Source organism: Trachinotus anak, unplaced genomic scaffold, assembly GCF_046630095.1.
Source record: "Trachinotus anak isolate AG129_WGS33_773 ecotype Australia unplaced genomic scaffold, CSIRO_AGI_Tana_v1 ptg000002l, whole genome shotgun sequence".
In the NCBI taxonomy this organism is placed as follows: domain Eukaryota; kingdom Metazoa; phylum Chordata; class Actinopteri; order Carangiformes; family Carangidae; genus Trachinotus; species Trachinotus anak.
Genome location: NW_027273853.1, coordinates 3,818,832 through 3,841,345, shown reverse-complemented (window position 1 = coordinate 3,841,345; position 22,514 = coordinate 3,818,832). Strand labels below are relative to the sequence as shown.

The 22,514-nt window shown below is 40.3% G+C and overlaps 1 protein-coding gene across 1 annotated transcript in view; it reads right to left on the bottom strand.

Annotated features, from left to right (window-relative positions):
• Positions 1-536: 536 nt before the first annotated feature.
• The window catches only part of LOC139628766 (synaptic vesicle glycoprotein 2B-like), a 33,142-nt gene continuing 11,164 nt past the window's right edge, over positions 537-22,514 (bottom strand). The window contains exons 2-15 of the mRNA XM_071490809.1: positions 18,938-19,501; positions 18,536-18,762; positions 13,804-13,984; positions 12,425-12,576; positions 10,532-10,665; positions 10,226-10,315; positions 9,786-9,899; positions 9,005-9,093; positions 8,681-8,756; positions 7,479-7,567; positions 4,818-4,951; positions 3,501-3,701; positions 2,127-2,286; positions 537-1,905 (exon numbers count right to left, since the gene is read on the bottom strand). Of these exons, the coding sequence (XP_071346910.1) occupies positions 1,722-1,905; positions 2,127-2,286; positions 3,501-3,701; positions 4,818-4,951; positions 7,479-7,567; positions 8,681-8,756; positions 9,005-9,093; positions 9,786-9,899; positions 10,226-10,315; positions 10,532-10,665; positions 12,425-12,576; positions 13,804-13,984; positions 18,536-18,762; positions 18,938-19,149 (2,043 nt within the window). The 5' untranslated portion in view covers positions 19,150-19,501 and the 3' untranslated portion in view covers positions 537-1,721. The remainder of the gene's footprint in view (positions 1,906-2,126; positions 2,287-3,500; positions 3,702-4,817; positions 4,952-7,478; positions 7,568-8,680; positions 8,757-9,004; positions 9,094-9,785; positions 9,900-10,225; positions 10,316-10,531; positions 10,666-12,424; positions 12,577-13,803; positions 13,985-18,535; positions 18,763-18,937; positions 19,502-22,514) is intronic.

The window sequence follows — 22,514 nt, the reverse complement described above, 5'->3', positions numbered from 1 at the left end:
CAGACAGAGATGGAGTCACACAGTGAAACATTTTGCATTGGCAGGATTTCTCCCTCTCCACCAATGAAAAGAAAGACGGTGATTTAAAATACAAAATATCCAAACAAAGAACAAATTATGGCTTTTTTTGTTTCTGATTTACAGACGTGTCAGACACAGAACACAGGTCCTCATAAATAGAGACAGGACCTAATAAAAAGACACACTATTCATAAGCCATTCCCAATACTGTACATCAAACAAACAAAAACAGACATGACTAGCCACACTTTCATAGACGATCATACACAAGTAGACTTAGGCTAATTTTGATGATTTGCAAGCAGAGAATCTTTATGTAAAAAAACAAAACAAAACATATTATCATATCATTGCCTTTAACTTCTATTAAAGGTATGTGTTGACATTTTCCTCTTTTTTTCTTGCTGTAGTGTGTTTGCTTCTAAAGACAAATTGTGAGTTTCCATAAGTTCAATATATATATATATATATATATATATATATATATATATATATATATATATATATATATATTTTTTTTTTTTTTAAGTCTAGGTTGAAACTTAAGCCTGGTGGTTGTGGATCATCATTTTGTTAGATGGCAGTCTTACAGAATAACATTAGACCTTCAACCCTACAAATAAGTGAAATACTAACTTTAAATGAAATGCTTGTCAGATCATCAAACAGTTGGATCCCCCTCCCCACACCAGTCCAGTGTTGGAATTAGGGGCCTGATTTCAAGTAGTAACTGTCCAGATGTGCAGAGGTAAAAAGTCAGCAGAGGGTTGGAATTTCATTCTCACTCTTTAACCAACTTCTCTAACTGTTCGTCTGAACATTGTTTTATGTTTTCTTTTTAATTCTACGAATCACCACTGATGAAAGAAAAGTCCTTTAAGCAGCAAATAATAACAATCTCATGACAATAAAGCAGTGATGATAGGAGTTTCCCAGCAGTTAACTCTTTCAGATTCAAGATCACAGCCAGAGGAGGCAGATCTGCCTCCTCTGGTCAGTAACAGGATGTTTAGTCTGAACACAGACAAGCTTCATGTTGCTTCTCACTGTCGACACAACATCCGATCTGTCCCATGAACAGAGAGCAAATCTAACCAGTGAGAGTTTATACAAATGCTGAGGTACAGAACTATTTGACGCTGAATTGCAGGAGCTGCTGATGAGCACAAGAACAATGTTTTCAAGTATAACTGACACAGAGTGGAGGGGAACGAACAAGCCTCATTTGCTAGAATAGCTAGAAAGCCCAAAAAACATGGCGGTCACAGAAAACATTTGGCCGGTATCTCACATCACTCCCCATCTCTAATGCAACCACTGGTGGAGAGGCAAGAAGCAGAGAGTGTGGCTCCAGTCAGATCATGTGATTTAAGCCTCAAGGTGCATTTACACAAAAATAACATTAACTCTAGTTTGTCTTAATAGATTAATTGCATCACTGAAGGATCACAATATCAGAAAAAACCCACTCTCAATCTTCCCTAAACTACTGAACTCATTAGTGGAAACACCCCCCTCCCTTGTAGAACATGCACAAAATGAAAATGTGGTGCAAATGAAAAAAGTAAAACTTGGTATTTGACATTTAACAGGCATGAGGTTTTTTTTCTTCACCATTCTTGTTTTCAAAATAATTTCAAACACCTTCCAACATCAAGTGGTCCCCCCCCCCCCCCCCCCCCTCCCCTCCCCCAGTGACCTCACTGGAGGATTTTCTCCCGCGTGTCAGGTAGTTTGAGAGCCACGAGGCCTCCGCACACCAGCGCAGTGAAGGACAGCAGGATGGGGATGGCTTTGGTGATGCCCACAAAGCTGGAGAAGATAGTGCTGCCGAGGATCGCTGCCAGCTTACAGAGAGCGTTCAGCACGCCAAACGCTGTGGCCCTGAGGGACGGACACAGAGACATGGGCTTCAGAGGACCACAGACACTGACATGTCACCGGGGCTTTGATTCCACAAGAATGTTTTTCATTATGACATTTTTATCAGCTACAATAAATTTGTACACTACAATAAAATCATTCAGCATCATTGTTTACTGTGTCTTAATCTGACACACGAGGTATAAAAATATCAGAACAGCTCTAACAATAAAAATTGGTACCTTTTGGAAGCAGGGTACAGCTCCACGGTCACCACCTCGATGCCGTTCCACGCAGCTACACTGATGCCGCAGAACAGACACTGCAGAGCGATGATCGCTGACTCGCTGAAGCTCAGGAACAGGAAGAAGGTGCAGCCTGCTGAAGTCAGCATGGAGCCACCTGAGGAGACCACAGGATCCTCACTGATACACACATCATTACATCACACATCGTTCAACCTGGGCACTGATGAGAAACATAGAAATACCGTAAGTGGACTAGTAATAATTTAAGCAGCAACAACCACCATTTCTTAACAGATAGAGAAAATGAAGAAAGAAAGAAAGCAAGCAAGCAAGAAAGAAAGAAAGAAAGAAAGAAAGAAAGAAAGAAAGAAAGAAAATTAACTCAAAAGAAACACCTCTGACACAAAACCAAACAAAGGAGCTGTTGGGGTCCAGAGCCAACCACCTCGCAGAGTGTCATTAATAAGTAGTAAAATAATCAGCCAGCAGCCACAATGAAAATGAAATGAAAACCTGCTACCTAACGTCACCAGCCTTATATTGTTAGATTGTTATTACTGATGCATCACTGGATTAACAGCATTTTACAAGTGTAGCTCATCAAGCTGGAGACAGTTTTAAATGTAAAATGAACACTGGTAGGACGACTGAATATAAAAATGTTGATGTTGGGAGCAAAAATGCTAAAATATTGTTTGTTTTTTCTCTTTTCCATTGACAAGTAATTTCCTGAAGCTAATTTTCTTTCAATCTTTGATCTGTTATCCTGTATAGTTTTTATTTAAATGTAAATACAAGTGAATGCAGATCTTATGTCTACTCCTCTTTGTTTTGGAGGGGTTGTTATGTCTCTGCCAATGTTGAGACCAAACCTACGCCCTTGATTTAGATTGCAAAGCACAGGGGTGAACTGTCCTTCATGACTTTGATCATAACTTGTGGGCATGTCCTCATTTTCATTCTGTGAATGAAGGAAAGGCCTAAACTGGATATTATGTCTCATTTTCAGTGGAGAGTTATAAAAGGAATCTCAAAAGGATTTTTAATTTCAACCATAACCCTCTCTAATAGCCTGACCTGCTCAATGTGTATATTTTAATCCTATTGAATTAGCAGCAAAAAATGTCTTCATGTGGGTGAGGAACTAAATCATTTCAATAACTGTTTGAAAAGCTTTAGTTTCCAGCATGAGTGTGGCCTTTAAACTGCACATACAACAACATATATTGTAACATCATGCTTGGAAAGTTGGTCATATGTAAAAACTAAAACATCAACAATCATCATCATCATCATCGTTTTCATCAATAATCACCATCATCATTGTCATCAATCATCAGGGAACCATCACAAACTTCCAAATCTCACCTATGATCTTGACCCTGCCGATCTTCTCCATGTAAAGTGCTGAGATGATGTTGCCCGGCAACACTGCCAGACTGCCCAGGAAGCTGACCAGGTAAATGAGTATGTCATTCTCCTCAACACTGTCCAGGTGGCAGCCATGTTTGTTGTGCTCAAAGGTGGTGTTCTCCATCCTGCAGTTGATGAACTTCTCCTCCCACAGGTCTACAGAGAACAGGAGGACCATGAAACATAAGCTAGAACTTTGTGTCTGGACGAGGACTAACAGCTGAGTCTGGGACCCGACTCAGTCAAGGTTTTGTGCATTATCTATTGTTGGAAATTTCAGAGCCGGGATGGAACCCTATTGTGTTTGAGCTGGTTTATTATTATTTGTCGTCCACAGCTCAAACTGTAGCTGTATCTCCTAAACTGTAGATCTGATTGGTACCAAATTTTTTTTAGACCAGGCCTAAAAAGTATTTTGAGCCTGAGCCATAGGCAGTGGAACAAATACCAACTAGATGTACCGTCTCATGACTGTATGCCTCCCCTACTCAGACTAGTTTCAGATTATATCCCTGTTTATCTTATTAAATTTCAACCATTTGTGTCAAATTTGAAGAAGTTCCCTCAAATTGTTACTGAGAAATTGTGTTCACAGTGCGAAAACCATGTTTTGTGAGGTCACCACAACTTTGAACTTTGACCTTTGAGAACCAAAATCTAATCAGTTTATCCTTGTGAACGTTTGTACCAAATTAAAGAGGTTCCATTGAGGTGTTACTGAGATATCATGTCCTCAAGAATCGGACAGATGTACAACCCAAAAACAATATGCCTCTGGCTCTGGCTGTCAGGGGAATAAAAACCTGGTGGGCATTTCTAAACTCAAGTTGAAACAGTTTCTGTTGAATGAATGAATATTATGTTTATCATAGAGTTTTATGGTTATTTTATTGTCTTGTCCCTACATTGGTGAACTTAAGGGTGAATATGACTAAGACCAAATCATTACACCAAGCACAACCAGTTCTGATGCAGATATGATGTGAGCTCCTGTTGCTTTGAGAAAGTCAAAACAAACTGTGAACATTTTACATGAACTGTATACAACATCCCAACAAGACACTTCAGTCACACAAAGCAGTTGGCACACACAAAGACACACTAATTTAACAAAAATCACAAATGTTATTAAAAGTTGGACTTTAACTGATGGGCTGCTGTGAGTAAAGCTCTGGGTTGAACCCACCAAACATTTAACCTCTGAGCTGCTTTCAGTCTTTTTTGTGTAGGGGAGCTGTAATTCCTGCAAAGCTCTGCTCCTGCTGAACCTACCTGTGTTAAAGAAGACAGTGGAGCGGATGGTGCAGTTCTCAAACACTGTGTCTGTGGACCTGATGTCCTCGAAGCGACAGTCTTCAAACAGTGAGTCCTCAAACTTCACTGACTTCATCTTTATATTGATGAACCTATGGGGATGGGATGGGACACACACACACAAACCAACAGACAAAGAAAACATGGACTCTCTCTTCTATTGCTGTGGCAGCACAGAATCAGAACGGACAGAATGGGTCGAACTGTGTTGAATCCAAGATGACCACCACTGATAACACTGCTATGGAAATAAGCACCGCTTCACTCATGGACAGTGTGATGGAGTCAAAATGGTTGACTGATCATCTCCATGGCGACATTATAAGTGGCAGCCCTGTTAACTCGACTATTCACGTTGAGTAGAAAGTTAAAGCCCATCAAGTCTGTTTTTAATTCTGTAAAAAGCATAGAAGTTCAATAATATACAGCACTGTCACGTACTGTATATCTGCACTGAGACCTTGGAAGATACACACACTCATTTTGTTAGAGAACCAAACAGCAATCCCAGGCTCCTGATCTGAGTGAGCAGCTGCACTGCAGGGAAACGCAGAGGGGTAAATGTATGCAAGGTCGACTGGAGGTGCCATCACCTCAGGCAAAGACCCGTCAAGTTTAAATTATTTCACCTTGAGAAAAACTTTTTGCTTCTCCTGAGATTCATGAATAAATATTGACAGGAGTAAAAAGAAAAAGAGAGTGCCTGGAATATATAAACAGACATACTCCACACACCCAGAAGATCTCTGCACCGTCGAGGAGAGGAACCTCATTATGGCCACATGACACGTGTAACATAAAAACAAACAAACAAAAACATATTCTCTTCACATTCAGTCTGAATTTACCTTAGGTGAAGGATCTTTATGCATGAAACCTTTGTCATCCTATTCCATCATGGATTACTTTCAGGTTATGCTACAGACAGCTGTAATTTCATTGGTTGTGCACTAAAGGTTCACAGCAAACAAGTTCAAACTCACTGAACTTTGAGCATCTCCAGCTTATTCTGCAGAACCAGCTGAATATTATGTTGAATCCCAGAGTGAAATGTTGAAACTATGTCTCCTGAACCACTGTCCAAGCTGCCGTTCTTCTTAAACCTCTAAACTTTCCAAAGAAAGTTAAGCTGGTGGAAAGAGTTGTCACAGCAGCTTTCAGCCCACACAGATATTGAGAGCCCTTCACGTTTTGCAATCTAGAGATTTCATTTTAAATGGATACATCTGCCCATTTTTCTACTCTGAGTAACCCTTTATGACAAAGAGAAAATTTGTTTAAATTCTTTGCAAATGTAAATAAAAAAAAAAAAAACTGGAATCTCTCATTTACAAAAGCATTCAAACCTTTGCTGTGGGCCTCCAAATTGTGGTCACGTTTTCAGTTTCAGTTTATGATTTTTAATAAATCCATCCATCCATTTTTAATACTAAAGTAAATTAGCCACAGCTTGTCCACCTGGTTGTTTGTAAATGTAAGGCAGCATTTTATTCTGAAAATCCTCTAAGCAGCAGCGTGAGCAACACAGACACACAGACAGGTGAGCTGCAGGCTCTCAGGTGAGCTCTGATGTCATAGACACGCAGTTGAACTCTGATGTCATAGACAGACAGCAAATTAGCTGTTGGCTCTCAGGTGAGCTGTGATGTCACAGACAGACAGGTGAACTGCAGCCATCTGACAAGAACATCTACCAAAGATAAAAGCAGACGTAGGTCCCGGGACCTGAGGCCTCGGTCCTCCCACAGCTTCATACACTTTGATTCAAAGCTGAGTTTTAAGACACTGAGATAAGAGGAACTCAGGGGATTTGCAGGGTCTGTAACAAAATCTCAGTGTGTATCTTTACTAACTTCACCCACATGGATAACAAACCTGTGCATACAAAATAAAACTGTTTATAGTTTCCAAAAACAGTGATAAAATAAAAATGTGAAGTCTCCATAAACCTTTCTAGGTTTAGTGTCTTCACAATGTAATTGAATGGTTTTTGTCCTTAGCTCATGTTTTATGAGTCACATGCTGGTTTCTGAGAATGAAATGACCTGATAATAACACCAGTGTTCACTGGGGTGAGGGGTCTAAACAGGAAATGAAGAGCAGTGCTGTCTTAAAAACATGGCGTCTCTGTCTTCACACTGCTGACTGCTTCCAAAAATGTCAGAGCTGCTGCGCGTCACTGTGCATATTTTAGCACACAGCATTATGTTAAAGGGTAGAGACATTTCAACCAAGACGCCATAGAAAGTGCAGCAGTGATAAATGCAATAACTAGAGAAAATCCCAGAAAGTGGTCATACAGTATAATTTCTGGTCAAGTAACCAACTGAAAAAACTGAAAAAAAATTAAAGATCCTAATCATTACTCTGAAAATAAACAGCCATTACAGTGTGACACAGGCCCACAGTGGCCACACCATGAAACAAACTAAACGCAAAACCTACACTTACTTACGACTGTAATAGAGGAGATTTTCTTTTGTATCACTGTTGTTTTATTTCCTATTATCACATTTTAATTGAACCTAAAGAAATACAGGAGTATATGTACTGTATTTATACCTATATAAATATGAGTCCGCTTGCTTTGTGTCCAGGACCTGACACAGTGGAACTTACTTGTCATGGATATATTCTCCTTCTTTATGGATTTGGTTCTCCAGAGAAAAGTTAAAGTGGTAGTTCTCCACTCTTTCTCTATGGAACACCTAAAAGCAGACAAAACAACATGTATCACTTTTTTCTGAGGATATTTCTAAAGTCCAGCTTCAAACAGGGTGATTATCTGCTCCTGTCTTCAAATCAGAACCTGAGAGAGAAATGTGTATTTTTCAGTGTTCTGTTTTCATGATGGAGACGCCAAGTTTTGCATGAATTCAGTGGGAAATCGTTAGTGTCCATCTGCGAAGGTGGAGAAGTTGTTGAAGCTGGCCCAGAGAGGAAACAGACCTTCATACTGTACAATGGTGCCATTGTACAATATAAAGGTATATTAGTCCCTGAAGTCAGTCGCCCACCAGCAGTTAAACAGGGGGGCTGGGAGGTGAGCTAACCATCCTCTACTGCAAACACAAGGTGAGACTTCACAAGAACATGTGTCTGTTGAACATGCGGTTTAAACTCTGTTCAACCTGCTCATTTGAATTGACTCATAGCGCCACTGGTTGTCATTGGGGGCGAGTTACTCAGGACATTTGTGAGAAAATCCTCTCCTCAATCACGATGGAAAGATTGTGCCAAAAGTCACATGATGTTGTTTTGTCTGTGCAGGATAAATTTGTTTGTACCTGTAAGAAATGCTGTCTTTGGTTTTGAAACATAATGCATTCAAAATGTGTTGTGTATTTATTTGATAGGTATGTTTTTTATTTGCAAAACCAAATGCATTAGTATGTTAATGGTGCTTTGACATGTATGTCTCCATATCAAGAGTCATGTTGCCATGGCACCTAAGGGGCTATATTATTATCACATATACATATCTGAAGATATAAGTTTCTAACATATGAAATACCCATAGTCAAAGTTGTATATGAACATATATCAAAATATCTATATGATTAATTTTCATATGGTATAACATGTTGCAACCACGTACGTTAATGATATATATTCAATTTATATATGCAAGTTTATCAAAACAACATACACAGAAAAATTATTTTATGTGTTTTCTTTCTTGTTAATTTTAAACCTGTCTATCTTTTCATTCTGGGAAAATGGTCTCAGTCTTTTGGACCCTAATGTATATAATATCAAGATATTGGCAGGACAGGACAAAATGAGTTGTGTTGCCATGAATTGCATGTAGTTGACCTTACCTTGACCTTGGACTTGTACTCCTTGTACTGAAGGTGTTTGATCATGTCAGGGAACCAAACAGACAGACCATAGTAACTGTGACAAAATGTAGATCGACAGAAGACTGAATTAATAAAAGGTACATAAAACAGAAAAACTGCAGTTCCAGCTCTTCGTCGCGTTGCGGATCAGACTCTTGTTCCTCTGCTTTGTTCTTCGGGGTGCGGCCACTCTGAGATCATGACCATGTTTTAATCCTGGCCCTGCTGTCACATGTCATCCCCATGATTTCTGCCACTCTACTCTTCATTCTGATGGCGTCATACATAACATCATGAACTCACCTGAAAGCCATGCAGAACCAGATGACGGCCATGAAGAGTGTAGCAAAGCGCAGCTCTGCAGACAGGAGAGACGCCACGTTCCTCAACACCTGGGACAAACATGCATGTACAGCAGTGAACCGATAGCCAGGTCCCCCGGATTATCTCTTCACAGTATAGTTACAAAATAAAGGTATGTACAGTTATTACATATTCATTAACCCTATAGATTACAGGTGACACACTCTGACCCTCAACCATACTGTTAGAGTTGGGTTAAAACTTATATCGCATGTTTCAGGAAATAAGGAAATGACCTCAAACATGATAATTTTCACTTGAATTCAAACTGTTTCCAGGACATGAAACTAACTCCTATATGCAAATTACGGATATGAAATTTACCAGTAGCAATGTTTTAGACATAAGGTTGAAAATTACATATCACAGTATTTCACTTTTATCTAACCTCCTCTTTAAACTGCTCCACAAAAGAGCGCTGGTTTTCAGACAGTAACGAAACAGCTGCCACAGTCCTGACTGAAACAGAGACACTGCGTTTGGTTCTTTCACCATCTCTAAACTACAGTGACTTTAATTTCATATGAAATGTGAAATAAAATTATCAATAACTAAAAGAAAAAACTGGTAGCTGATTCGTTACCAGGCAAACACAGTCTGTATTAGTCCTGTGGTCTGATAGTCTTTAGGAAAACATGAAAACATGACAAGAATACTGACACACAGCCACATCTGTCCTGCTCTGAGGCCTCAGAGCACTGAGTGTTTCTGCTGGACCTACCAGTTTGCAGAGTGTTAGTGAGCGTACGGCCCATCGTTGAACAGCTGTTCCTGTGGCACTCTGAATCTCTATGAACTCATCCTCTGCCGTCTTAGGAGCCTTGATGTGAGTCACCTGAACAGAGAAAAGTAACTTCTCCTGAACATAAACTCTTCACATCATGATGAGCTTTTATCTGTTGGTCACACTTTTTAAATTCAGCTCCTGCATGAGATCATTTGTTTCCTTCCTCATCTCAAGCAGGAATTAATCACAACCTGTCAGCTCATCATTTAAAAAACAAAATATATTTACTTACAAATGAGATTTGAGGGAAACTGTGTGAACTGAGCAACAGATTGGTGAAAAAATTTGGATGCTGCTTGTATTTTTCACTGCACATCTGTATCAGAATATATCTGGACTGAGTTCCATACACATGGGAGGGTTACTGTACTCACGGTGAAGACTTTTTCTGGCTGTCCCTTAGCCCTCCAGTTGGTGTCATGAACCTGCTTCAGGATCATCCAGGCCTCATCGTGTTTGGCATTCTGCTCAACACACACACACACACACACACACACACACACACACAAACATGCACAGTTTGTACATTACTGATTTGCTCAACATCATAGAGGTTCTGTGTTGTTGAAATCACACATAGTTTTCTCTGATGTTATTTGGTAGGATGGTGAAATGTGTGTGTGTGTGTGTGTGTGTGTGTGTGTGTGTGTGTGTGTGTGTGTGTGTGTGTGTGGTCTCACCTCCAGGAGGAAGCGAGGGCTCTCAGGCATGAAGGTGAGTCCGACCAGAGACGTGATCGCAGGAAGAGCCGCAACCAGGACGAATACCCGCCAGCTGTGGAACTGGAACTCTGTGCCCATACTGAACCCCCAGCCTGCACACACACACACACACACACACACACACACACACACACCAGTTCTGGTCACCACACTGTAGAACCATTAGAGAAACCTGCTTTCTTTCAGTACTCAGACTCGGAGGTTTCATCACTAACAGGTCCTCCACACCGCTCAGGGGCCAGATGCATAAATGATGCGTACACACAAAAACCATGTGTACTCCAGTTGTTGGTGATTATGAACACAGTGTAGGTGAGATTGTGCACACTTCACACACTCTTTTGACCATACATGATTTTTTAGGGCAAGTGAAGTTAGATACAGTGAAGATAAAATGCAAAATAAAGAGAAGACACAGAATTTAACATAAAACAAAACTTAATGGAGCTTGAATTCATTATGAATTATGAATTCATTATTATTATGTTTTTCTGTTTACACAGAAAAAACAGTTCGACACTTCATGAGCAGAAATAATTGTGTTTGTGTGCTCAGTGTTTCCTTCAGCATCGTTTAATATCATATCCTCATTTTAATATTTTAATATTTATTAATCACAGTTTCAGACGATGGTCTGGAGCCTAATGTAGAGTCTCTCTTCCTGACGGATGAAGTTCAGAGTGAATCAGGACTTAACAGTTGGAGTTACTGAACTTGAGTTTACTGATGAGCTCCTGTTTATGATCTTTTTTTTGTTCTTTTCTGTGCAGTTCCTGAGAACTTGTGGCACCAACAGTGTTTCTGTCTGCAAACTGATGGATTAAGGGAGTGTCTTCATCCATTTACGGCTTATTGTGGGAGTGGAAATGAGGCTCCTGCACATGTGCCCAGTTTCTCAGTGAATGAGATTTATAAAACTGAACATGCTACACGCACCTTTATGATTCTGACCATAAGAATGTGGATGTATATTTGTGGTTTTTATGTGTACACTTAGTTTTAGTCATGAATCTACACAGAGTTTTATGCATTTGGCCTCTGGTGTTTTGAGCTTTTCTGGATGATGGGATCCTCTGCTCAGGGTGAGGGTGGGCAGACCACTGCAGGGAGCTGTGTGAGGACACCAGACCTGGATGTACACGGTCTAGAGGGCAAAGTTCAAATGTCCACCAGGTAGGTACAACCAATCACACCTGTGATCAGTTATTGTAAATAAATGAACACAGCTCCTGCACCAATATGTATCACTGTGAGCTGAAACAGAAACAACAGAGGCAGCAGAACTAAACTGCATTTGGATTTATAGCTTCATGCATCTTGATGGATCTGCTCACCAAAGGCTGGAGGTGAAAAAAATCATCAATAAATCTATCTCTGCAGTCTTGAGTCTGAATTACAGTATTGTAGAAATGAAATGGAAATATCAACAGTATTTACATTATGGTTTGAATGATCTGAACGCACAGTTTTCTCTGGCTGCAGGGACTTTTACATCAGACTGTGGGAGGCAGAGTGCAGCAAATACTCAAGACATTTAAAACTAAGCAGTCTATGGTGCAGTCATTTTACACACAAACAATCAAAAAGAGTAAAATGGTCAAATCTGCACAATGTTCCAGATGTCTAGGAGACAGGTTATATATTTATATAAGACATGATAAACAACAGTCACAGGAACTTTTTCTCTGCTTCAGTTTTTTAAAAACTATGTGATACAGTAAAGGTGCCAATGGTATGTACAATCTCAAAACTCTTCATCAGACGGTGCAATGACCCAGTTTCCCCTCAGGCAGCGTTATATGAAATGTTGTTCAGTGTTCTGTCTAAACTGTGCTGTTTTAGAGTTCTCACCATATCTGGGTATGATGCCCCAGGCAGTGAAGGAGGCGTAGATCCCACCAATCATCCAGAACATACACAGCCAGGACAGATGCTCTCCTCTCTTGTCCATCTGAAGAAACTCTGAGAAGTACGAGTACACGATCGGCACCGTGCCACCGATGCTGAGAGAGAGAGAGAGAGAGAGAGAGAGAGAGAATCAATACAACCACAAAATAACATGATCAACATAATGGAGGAATAATTACAGTCAATTGTAAAAAAAAAAAGAAGGAGATTTCGAATTAAAGGTTCCATCTTTGAGAGTAATTTCCCTGTGGCTCGGGAGGTAGAATGTGTTGTCACTGCAACCCAAATATATCATGTGTGTCTGTATGGTAGAAAAAGTGCTGCATATGTCCAAAGAAGCGCTCTGTGTGTGACCTAATTTCTAAGTTGTGTCTCCCTGTGGACCACAGTTATTCTGGGATGGAGCCTCTGCATATGGACTGTGTGGAGCTTGATTTGTTGCTTCGTATGATACTTTAGAAGGCTTTCAAAGATCTGTGGAATATACAAACAGGAAATTATATATATATATATAAATAAGTTTGTATTGTATGCGTCTATGATATGTGTGTGTGCATGTGTGTGTGTGTGTGTGTATACACCAGAGAGGTGGGAGGTTTAAAGACCAGAGGAGGAGTTTACATACTACACAATTTTTCACACTGATGAAAATAAAAGTGATTAAATGTGAAAACAAAACTTTTATTCGTAAATTTTACAAACTTTTCTGGAGGCTAATTAAAAGAATTCTCAGTTGCATTTGGAAAATGTTTCTACTCTGTCTACAGTATGTTGGTGACTCTGGACAGAGAGCTGCACTGTGCTGTGCTGAGGAGATACACAAAAGGGTAGAAATGGTTTTCCTCAGGTAGATACAATGAGATATTCTTGTTTGTTTTGTCATTTTTTAAAAATTGATTATTATTGATGTTCATCTCCAAAAGTTGACATTTTACAGTGTTCACTTAACAGCAACACGATTCACTTGTTTTGTTCCTGGACTGAGTGAAATAAAGTACATGTCTTAACAGATATCTTCTCTCCAACCAAACAAACTACTTCAACAGATTCAAAATGTTAAATGTTATATGTTTGATCCGCAATATTTTTTACAATATACACTTACAATATTTGTTATTTAACAAAGCTATAGCCAATAGACATAACAAAGCTAACAAAGCTACCAATATAATGTAATTCTGTTTTCAGTGGATAGTTTAAGAAAAGCTGGATGCTTAGGAACTAAGTGTAACTTGGGCAGTTGTGCGTTGTTTCACCGTTAGTTCATGCTCTAATCAAAGACCTCTCATGTGGCTCTTGAAGTGTGTGTTTGTGATCGTTACCCGATGCCGGACAGCAGCCTGAAGAAGAGGAAGAAGCCATAGCCTTGGGCGAATGACGACAGGAAGGAAAAGATACAGTTTATAGCCAACGCCACGATCAGACAGTGCCGGCGGCCAACTTTGTCTGCCAGGCCTCCCCACACGAAAGCTCCCACCATCATGCTCAGAAACACGATCAGGCCTGCACACAGAGAGAAACACAGAGAGAAACTGAGACTGGCTGTGGGCTCACATCAAGTGATAAAATCACAAGGAACATACAGCATTTGTTTATCTTTTTAAAGCTTCATACAGTCAAAACCTCAATCACTGATAAAAGATTTGTTTTGAGTTGTTTAGAAATGTTTGAAGATTTATAACTACCGTAATTTGACTAAACATGGTAAAGAGAGGAGTTGTGATGTTAATATATAATATTAATATTAATATTCACTGACCAGTCAGTGAATATTAAGATAAAAATGTGATTCTCCTTCAATCTCCAAAGCCTTTTCTATCAAAACTACATTTTGTGGTAACACTGTAACTGTACAATGGTGCTAATATGAGCCATGGCCTGATTTACAAAACCTCAGATGTATTACAGCAGCTAACTGGTTTGAGTGGCTAGCTGAGGAGAAATATGACAGTTTCAGAACAGCTACCATGTTTCTTGAGCTTGAAAATTAGAAGCAAAGACCAAAGACAGAACAGTCAGAGAAGTATTCATCCGGCCAGGTGTTCATGATGCTAAATGTTAAATACTGAGTAAAGGAGAGAACTGGAGATCATCTATTATGCTGTCTACTTGATCCATGTCCTGGACAGCAAGATAAAACTGTAAAAATATTCAGAATAAAGCGAACACTTCAACTGATGTTAGCTCTTTTTCTGTGGACATTTTTTAAAAGTGGATAAATCACTTTTTTTTGTGGCTGACCCCGTCCACAGCAGCTTCTGAACTGTTGCCCCTGCTGCTTCTCTAAGCTGAGAGCTGATCTGACTGTAGATGAGTGCCTCACACCCCAACTCATAACCCCAACTATCACTGTAAGGCTTTGGCAGGTTTTACATTTGACAGTCTTTACTGAAAAAATTGCGATGGCCCTTTTAGAAGCTCAATCTGAAAAGGTCACCAAGGTCAAAGTTGCAAAGGGACCCCCCCTCCCAACCCCACCCCCCCCCCCCACTCACAGTGTATGACAGGACTGTGTGAACCAAACACCTGACATTGACTTTGCTCATCCATTTTCTCGCAGACATCTCTACGCCTTAGATAGAAATCATGTCAGCACACTCAGCTCTTTTGGCCTTAAAATCTGAAGACAGCAGTGTGTGTGTCTGCCTCCATCGAGTACAACACGGACTGCTGCCAGGTACTGGCAACACTACACCTCAGTCTGCAGATGGCTGTGCTACAGGGGGGAGCTGACTCTGTGACTCATCATGTTGGGTCTCAAATTATAACACCGCATCCACACTTACTGTACAAAACACGCATCACTTTAAATAAATGAAGACGACAACTTTCAGTTCCTCAGGCCCTGTCATAGTGAGGCTATAATGTCGTCTGTTCTCTGTAACTGTGTCCCTGGAATCTGGAGCAGCACTGAGACGCTGTTTCCAAGGTCAGGACAGAGTATCGATCACTGACTGTGTCTGCTGACTCAACTCAAACACATTCTTTTTCTGAAACACTGCTCTGGGCCAAACTGGTGGGAGAACGGAGGGGGTGTGAGACAGGAGTGAGAGGAGGATAGTGTAGGAGGAGAAGAAACAGACAGAGAGAGAGAGAGAGAGTGGAGGTGGAGGATATGTAGGAGCTCAGATCAACCAGATGGATCTCAGGTGAATCAACTGCACCAGATATCGAATATGTGAAAAAAACCCTGCTCCACAGCTGAGTCTCAGAGTATCTGTGTGACTGCAGTTACAAAACTAGAATCACCATCTCACAGTTGTTTTTCTTCCACCAACCTGTCAATAGGCAGGAAATATGGTCACAATCTCCTCTTCCTGAGTTACAGCATTGAATAAAGGCCAGGAGTGTTTTTGCAGAACATTATGATGTCACAGTGAAGTTGACCTTTGACCTTTTGGATATAAAATGTCATCACTTCATTTTATCCTGTTAGACAATTGACTTTAATTGTGTCATAATTAGTGAATTAATTTTTGAGCTATGGCCAAAAACATGTTTTGTGTGGTCACAATGACCTTTGACCTTTGACCACCAAATTCTAATCAGCTGATCCTTGAGTCAAAGTGAATGTTTGTGCCAGATTTGTAGAAATTTCCTCAAGGTGTTACTGAGGTATCTGACATCCGAGGTTCAAGACAATGCGATGTACAGACGATTTGAAAACACACTCGTCAGCACGGAGGAATAATGAGATGGACAGATGGGGAGAGAGAGAGAGAGAAAAAGCTGGAGAGAAAGTATCCCTGTTTCTGTGTGACACCCACCACCACCCAGTCTGCTGCTGAGTCGGCTGTTTGCTGAGGGCTTTGGAAAGACTGACTGATGATAAACACACAGACAGACTGAGAGGAACGAGCATGAGCCCAGTTTCTACTGGTTACCAGTGCAGACCTTTCAATGACATCACCTTCACATGAAGTTCAATGGTAGAAAATACACACATAACTTCTGGATATCACATATATTAATGATAAAATGATCATTGTGAATGTCAGTGACACACACAGACACACTCACACACACTTTATAAACAGATATTATATGTTATTCATATAAATGTATGCATATCTGCAAGTGGAGTCAAAGTGCGTCTTCAAATCTCTCATCTTTGTCTACAACAGATCAGTGTGACACCTCTCTGCTCCTCCATTTTTCATTCTCTCCTCTCTTCTTTTCTCCACATCTCTCTGTTTTTGCCTCCTTTCCTCTGCTCCTGTTTTAATTCTTCTTCTTTTCTCCACTACTCTCCTCTTTTTTCTCGTCTTTTTTTGTTCTCTCCTCTTTTCCTCTCCTCTGCTCTGTTCTGCTCTTCCTTTTTCTCCCCTCCCCTCTCCTCTTCATCTCTGCTCTCCTAATCACTCCTCATCTCTTCTCCTCCCTCTCTTCCTCGTCCTCCTCCTCCTCCTCCTCTCCTGCTCAACTAAAAGACAACATCTACATACAGCTTATTCAGATGTGTAACACACACATTCAACTTCAATACATAAAGAAATGTTCACACTCACTCACATACTGCATACAACTACAATTAGTGTATATGGACCAAACACCATCTTATCGTACACACTCCTCGTCCAAGCAGCTGATTCATTCCTGCCTCCTCCTCAGGGCCCATTAACTGATTACACTGCAGGAGTCATTTGACGATTGCTGCAGGAAATCAGTGACCCTCCCTTTGGCTGCCTGTGTGTGTGTGTATGTGTGTGTTATTACATCAACCTCATTCTAAATGTCAAAACACATCATTTCACACAGTTTGTAATAAGGTTTGATTATGATAATTTAAGATAATAAGTAGATGACAATAAAACTTAATGTTGTAGAACAGGTCAGTGATGCTGTCATGAAGCCCACACAGTCTGAAAAACTATAAAATGATCTGAACTGTGTGGCTGTAATCTACAGAAGCTGAGGATTTTTTTATCCTGTTATCTCGAGATAACAAAGCTGGTTTTCTCAAGATAACGGCATAATATCATGAGAAAACAAAAATTCAAATTCTCCTGTTATCTCAGGATTAAAAAAAGTTTAATAAATGGTTCAATAAATTGTTTTCTCCACATAATATGTCATTATCTTGAGATAACAGCATTAAAAAAATATTTTTAATTACAGGATGAATCTTATTCATTATTGCACTGGTTTACTATTATGACTCTCATATATTACTCAAACTTATACTTTGAGTAATATATGAGACTTCTTAAATACTTCTTAAATTGTCTTAAACTTATTCTCAATGCCATTGATGCTGATGAATATGAAAAGAGACTGATGAAGGGTTCTGAGAGAGAATCTAACCTATAAAACAACAAATATACAGAACAGCAGCAAAATCAGATCAAAGTACCATCCATCCATCCATACAGAACATGGAGTAGACCAGGAATTACAACAGTGACTGAGTTTAAAATGACAGTCAGCAAAATCCAAAAAAGCTAACTGCTGCATTGTCAGATTTTGTTTTATTCTGTTCATAACACAGATAATATAATACTGTCTGCTTATTTTGTATGCTGCTTTTATTCTGCATGTGTTCCCCACTGGGATTACGCTGATGGTACAAAAGGAGCAGACAGAAAATAATGGTCAGAAACAGGAAGGAGGCAGTAATGAAGAAAACGGTGAGTGAAACGAGCAGGTACAGTTTGTTTACTGGGGGGTTTAATTATGGAAGTGGAGACAGTTGCGTGATGAGGTGGTGGAAGTTCAGGTGGGAAACGAGGCAGCTGCTGGAAGGCTTCATGTGAAACATCTGTGAAGGAAGAGTTTCAACCATGGGTGGAGCAGAGGGTGCAACTCACTCAGGGTCCACGCTCAGTAGGGGCCCCTACTGTGTGTTACTTCCTTCCTTTGTTGAATTTTTCTTGCCTACTTCCTGCAGTGAGGATGTAGTAACACAGCCTGCTCCAGCTGTTCCATAACTTTTCACTGGTATAGATTCCTAATTGGGTTGTATCAAGACAAGTGTTGAGCACAGCCCAGACTTTACCAACACGTCTCTCAGAAAAACAAGTCTCACAAAGAAACTCCAATCATTAAAGCTCTTACCCAGCATTCCTTTCTCTGCGTTGGACAGACACAGATCCTTTTCTGCAGATGGTAGAACAAAAGCCACCACAAAACATTCGACTCCATCAGCCATTAAAGCCAAGCCCAGCACCACGAAGAGCGTCCACTGGAACTTCCCGTGGCCACAGTCTTCCATGATGGCCTCATACTGTTCAGATAACTCCTCTAGTTCAGAGATGCCGCCTTTGCCTGCTCGGTCTTTAGTTCTAAGACAAACAGAGAGTGAATAACATGTCAAGAAAATGTGACTGTTCTGAATGTTAATTAAGTTAAGGGCCCAAAGTTATGGGTCTGAAAAGGTGAGACCACGGTCTGCAGCCACGGTTGCACAAGTTTCTGGTACATGGACACAAGAAGAAGAACAAACATGCTGTGTCTCACCGTGCAGCTCTCTGCGCAGCCTTCACCTCGTCAGGATGTGGTATCCCCTGGTACTCTCCCTCGTACATCTGATCCTCTTCATCGTGGCCTTCGGTCACATCGCTCGCTGCGTCCTCCTCCTGGGGAGGGTAGTCGTTGTAGCCTTCTCCGTAAGTCCCATAGCTGTCCCCCCCTTGTTGTTGGTACATGTTGTTTTGGTAGGGGTCAGCCATCTTGGCTTACTAACCCTGCTCAGATGACAGCTGATTCTACAGTAAGTCTTTTGTGTGGCTTGTTAGTTATGTCTGGTCTGGTTTTAAATTCAGAGATAAGTGACTGAGATAAACTTGATTTTTGATTTTTATATAAACATGATGAGTTAATTCACCTTAAAACTAAAGTTATGCTTTAGTTACAGTGCTTTTAGAGCTTTTAGATAGTGATGATGTGATGATGATGTAATCTAACATCACAAATTCAACCACTTCGTTGAAATGTGTCTGTCTCAGTTTCTGGTTTCAGTTGTTGTTGTGGTGCTGGTGGAGACTCCGGAGTCCAGACAGATCTTATCTTCAGGTTTCACCCCTGAAAACACAAAAGGTAAGGTTCATTTATTCTTAAAAGACAGAGAGAGAGAGAAAGTGGGAGGGTTTGGGGAACAGGGCAGATGGTCACAGCATGATGGTCACTGCATGATGTAATATCCCTTGACATGAACTGTTGTGCATTCACATGTGATTAGCCTCAAACTGTAGAGATAATCACAACCATCCATTCACCCATGGGACTTTATTTATTTCAAAATGTTCTTATGGTTTTATTAGTAGCGTGTTGTGATGAATGTTGTCATGTCTGTCAGCTCTCCAAGGCAAATTCCTGAACAAACACTGTTTGTTGGAATGGTGATAAAATTAATACTCAAACAAATAGAAACATCATGTGTGTGAGGACCAGATTGAGTTACAGACCCAATAGAGTGAGGACAGTTTAGCTGGTTCTTACTGTCTGACACACATCAGAAGTTTGAGGGTTAAGATTTGGTTTTAGGCTTCAGGTTAGAATAAGATTTAGGTTTAGGTTACGGTTAAGGTTTAGGTTTAGGCTTAGGTAAGAGTTATAGTTATGGGCTAGGAAATCCATAATCTCAAGGAATGTCCTCACAAATATAGAAGTACCACTTTGTTTGTGTGTGATTGTGTAGTACATAGTGTGAAGTAGGCTCTTAAATGCTAAATGGACCACACTTATCTACACTCACATTGTGCTTTTCTAGTGTTATTGAGCACTCAAAGTGCTTTTGCTACAACTGAAATTCACCCATTCACACACATGTTCATTCGTCCCATACGCACAATCATTCATACTGATGACACATTCATCAGGGGCTTTTAAGGTCCTAGTATGTTGACCAAAGGGGCTTTGGACAGAAGGAGTCGGGAATCCACCCTTCAATTATAGGCTACTTGCTCTATCTCATGAGCCACAGCCACTGCTGATGACTCATGATATTTTTGTTACTGTCAGTAAATCTCACAAAAAAAACAAAACAACTATGAACATATCCCACTTATCGTGTAGGTTTTCAAAATGTGTTTTAGCTCATTCGTCTGAACCATAGAGCTCCAGTGTTACTATTAAAAACACATCAGTTAGATACACAGTTGTACTGAGGGACATGTTTGTTTATTATGATAAATATGGGCAGTAGTAGTTACTGGATGGAGGATATGTAGAGCAGTTACTGTAAGACAGAGGCCACTTTGATGAGATACATATCACAACCTCTTGATTTTGAAGTAAAATTCCTTGAGAAATGTAAGACGTCTGGGGCAGAGTCTGATCAGGACAAAGAGTATGAACCTATGTCTGCTGAGAGGGAGAGACTGAGAGCACCGGCAGACACTAACGTTGCCCCAGTGACTGATAACAAGGCAGTGAACAGCGAAAACAGATGTACAGGAGACTGGTGGTACAGTTGTGGTCAGTGCTCAGCAATGCCAACCAAGTGACCAGTGACCTTTACAATGGAGGTGAAGAGATCATAAGATAATAGACAAAATAAACTATCGATTTTTGTCAGCATGTTTTCTACTGAAGAAATAGTCCAAATGAAAACTGTCCACGATGAAGTGTTGAAGTACGTTGTACTTGGGGCGGAGGCAAAAATCTCAGAGACAGTCGACTGTGTGTCAGGTTGCTCAGATCTGCACCAGAGCATCACATGAATATTAGTGTGACATTATTGTTGCAATAAACAGTATAAACTTGTATAAAGTGTCCTGTCTGAAGTGGGGTGCATATCTAGCTTTCATTATTTACACTTACATCATCATCATCATCATCATCATCACTGCAGGAATGTTGTCATAGGCTCAGTTAATGTGATGCATTCACCTTTACCTGATAACAAACTGGGACACGGCCATAGAAGGTAGGTATCACCATCCACTGTATCAGTAGATAAACCAGGGATTAGGATTTCAGAGTCAGTGGTGTCATATTTAGTACCAACAACATGTATCCACAGATAATTTATTTATCCAGTGAGGTTTATGATGTGAGAGCAAAGAAGAGGCTTTGATTCCAAAATGACTAAGACTACCAGCAGTGTTAGATTACATTAGAGCCTGTGATACATACAGAAGTGCCCCGTCTGTCTTGTGTGTTTGTGTGGTTTCATAAACCTCTGAGGCTCTTGAAGACAGACCATTACTCCATCAGGATAACAGCACCACACCATTAGTGGTTGGGGTGATGGCCACTGGGTTGCTCCACTTGTTCAACTGTTTGTTAAGCTCTACTACATAAATGGTAAATGGACTGCACTTACACAGCTCTTTTCTAGTCTTATCAACCACTCAAAGTGCTTTACACAACAACCCACATTCACTCATTAACTGAGAAAGGATCAAGACCGACATTTAGAAACTCTCACACCTTCATCTTGCTCATGTCGGTTAATTCGGTGAATTATTTTCCCAGTTCATGAACTGTCCCCTTAAAACAAGACTAGGTCAAAACATAATACGTGGTTGGACCACTATGGTCCAATCCTGATTTTATAACTGCGATTTGTCTGAGAAAACACATGAATGAAAGATAAAGATGATGCTATGATTTCAACTATATTTTAAATTAAGACCGAGACTATCTTTCTTTTCTTTAAGTTACTTTTTCAGGCTCTTGCCTTTATTACAGTCATAATGAGAGATGGGAGAGAGAGAGGATGTCACGTATAAAAGTGCTAGAGGCTGGACTTGAACTCAGGCCACTGGGGCAAAGACTAAACCCAAATGGCATGCACGCTACCAGGTCAGCTACTGGGGCAACCACCCCAAAACAGACTATCCTTCTTATTTTGTCTCTCACATAGCCTCTGTCTAGGATCCAGAATTGTTTAGCCTTTATTTACTTCCAACAACAACGAGGCACGTCTTTATGTCGAACTCCCTCTGTCTGATATGTAGAATAGGTCATAGTGGATTGTATGAAGTAGACTGTGGACTCCACTGAGCAGTGGTGGAAGGACCCTCACTCACTCAGTCAGTCAGTCAGAGACATTTGCTGTTGTAGTCCAACAAAAAATACTCCCTCCTGT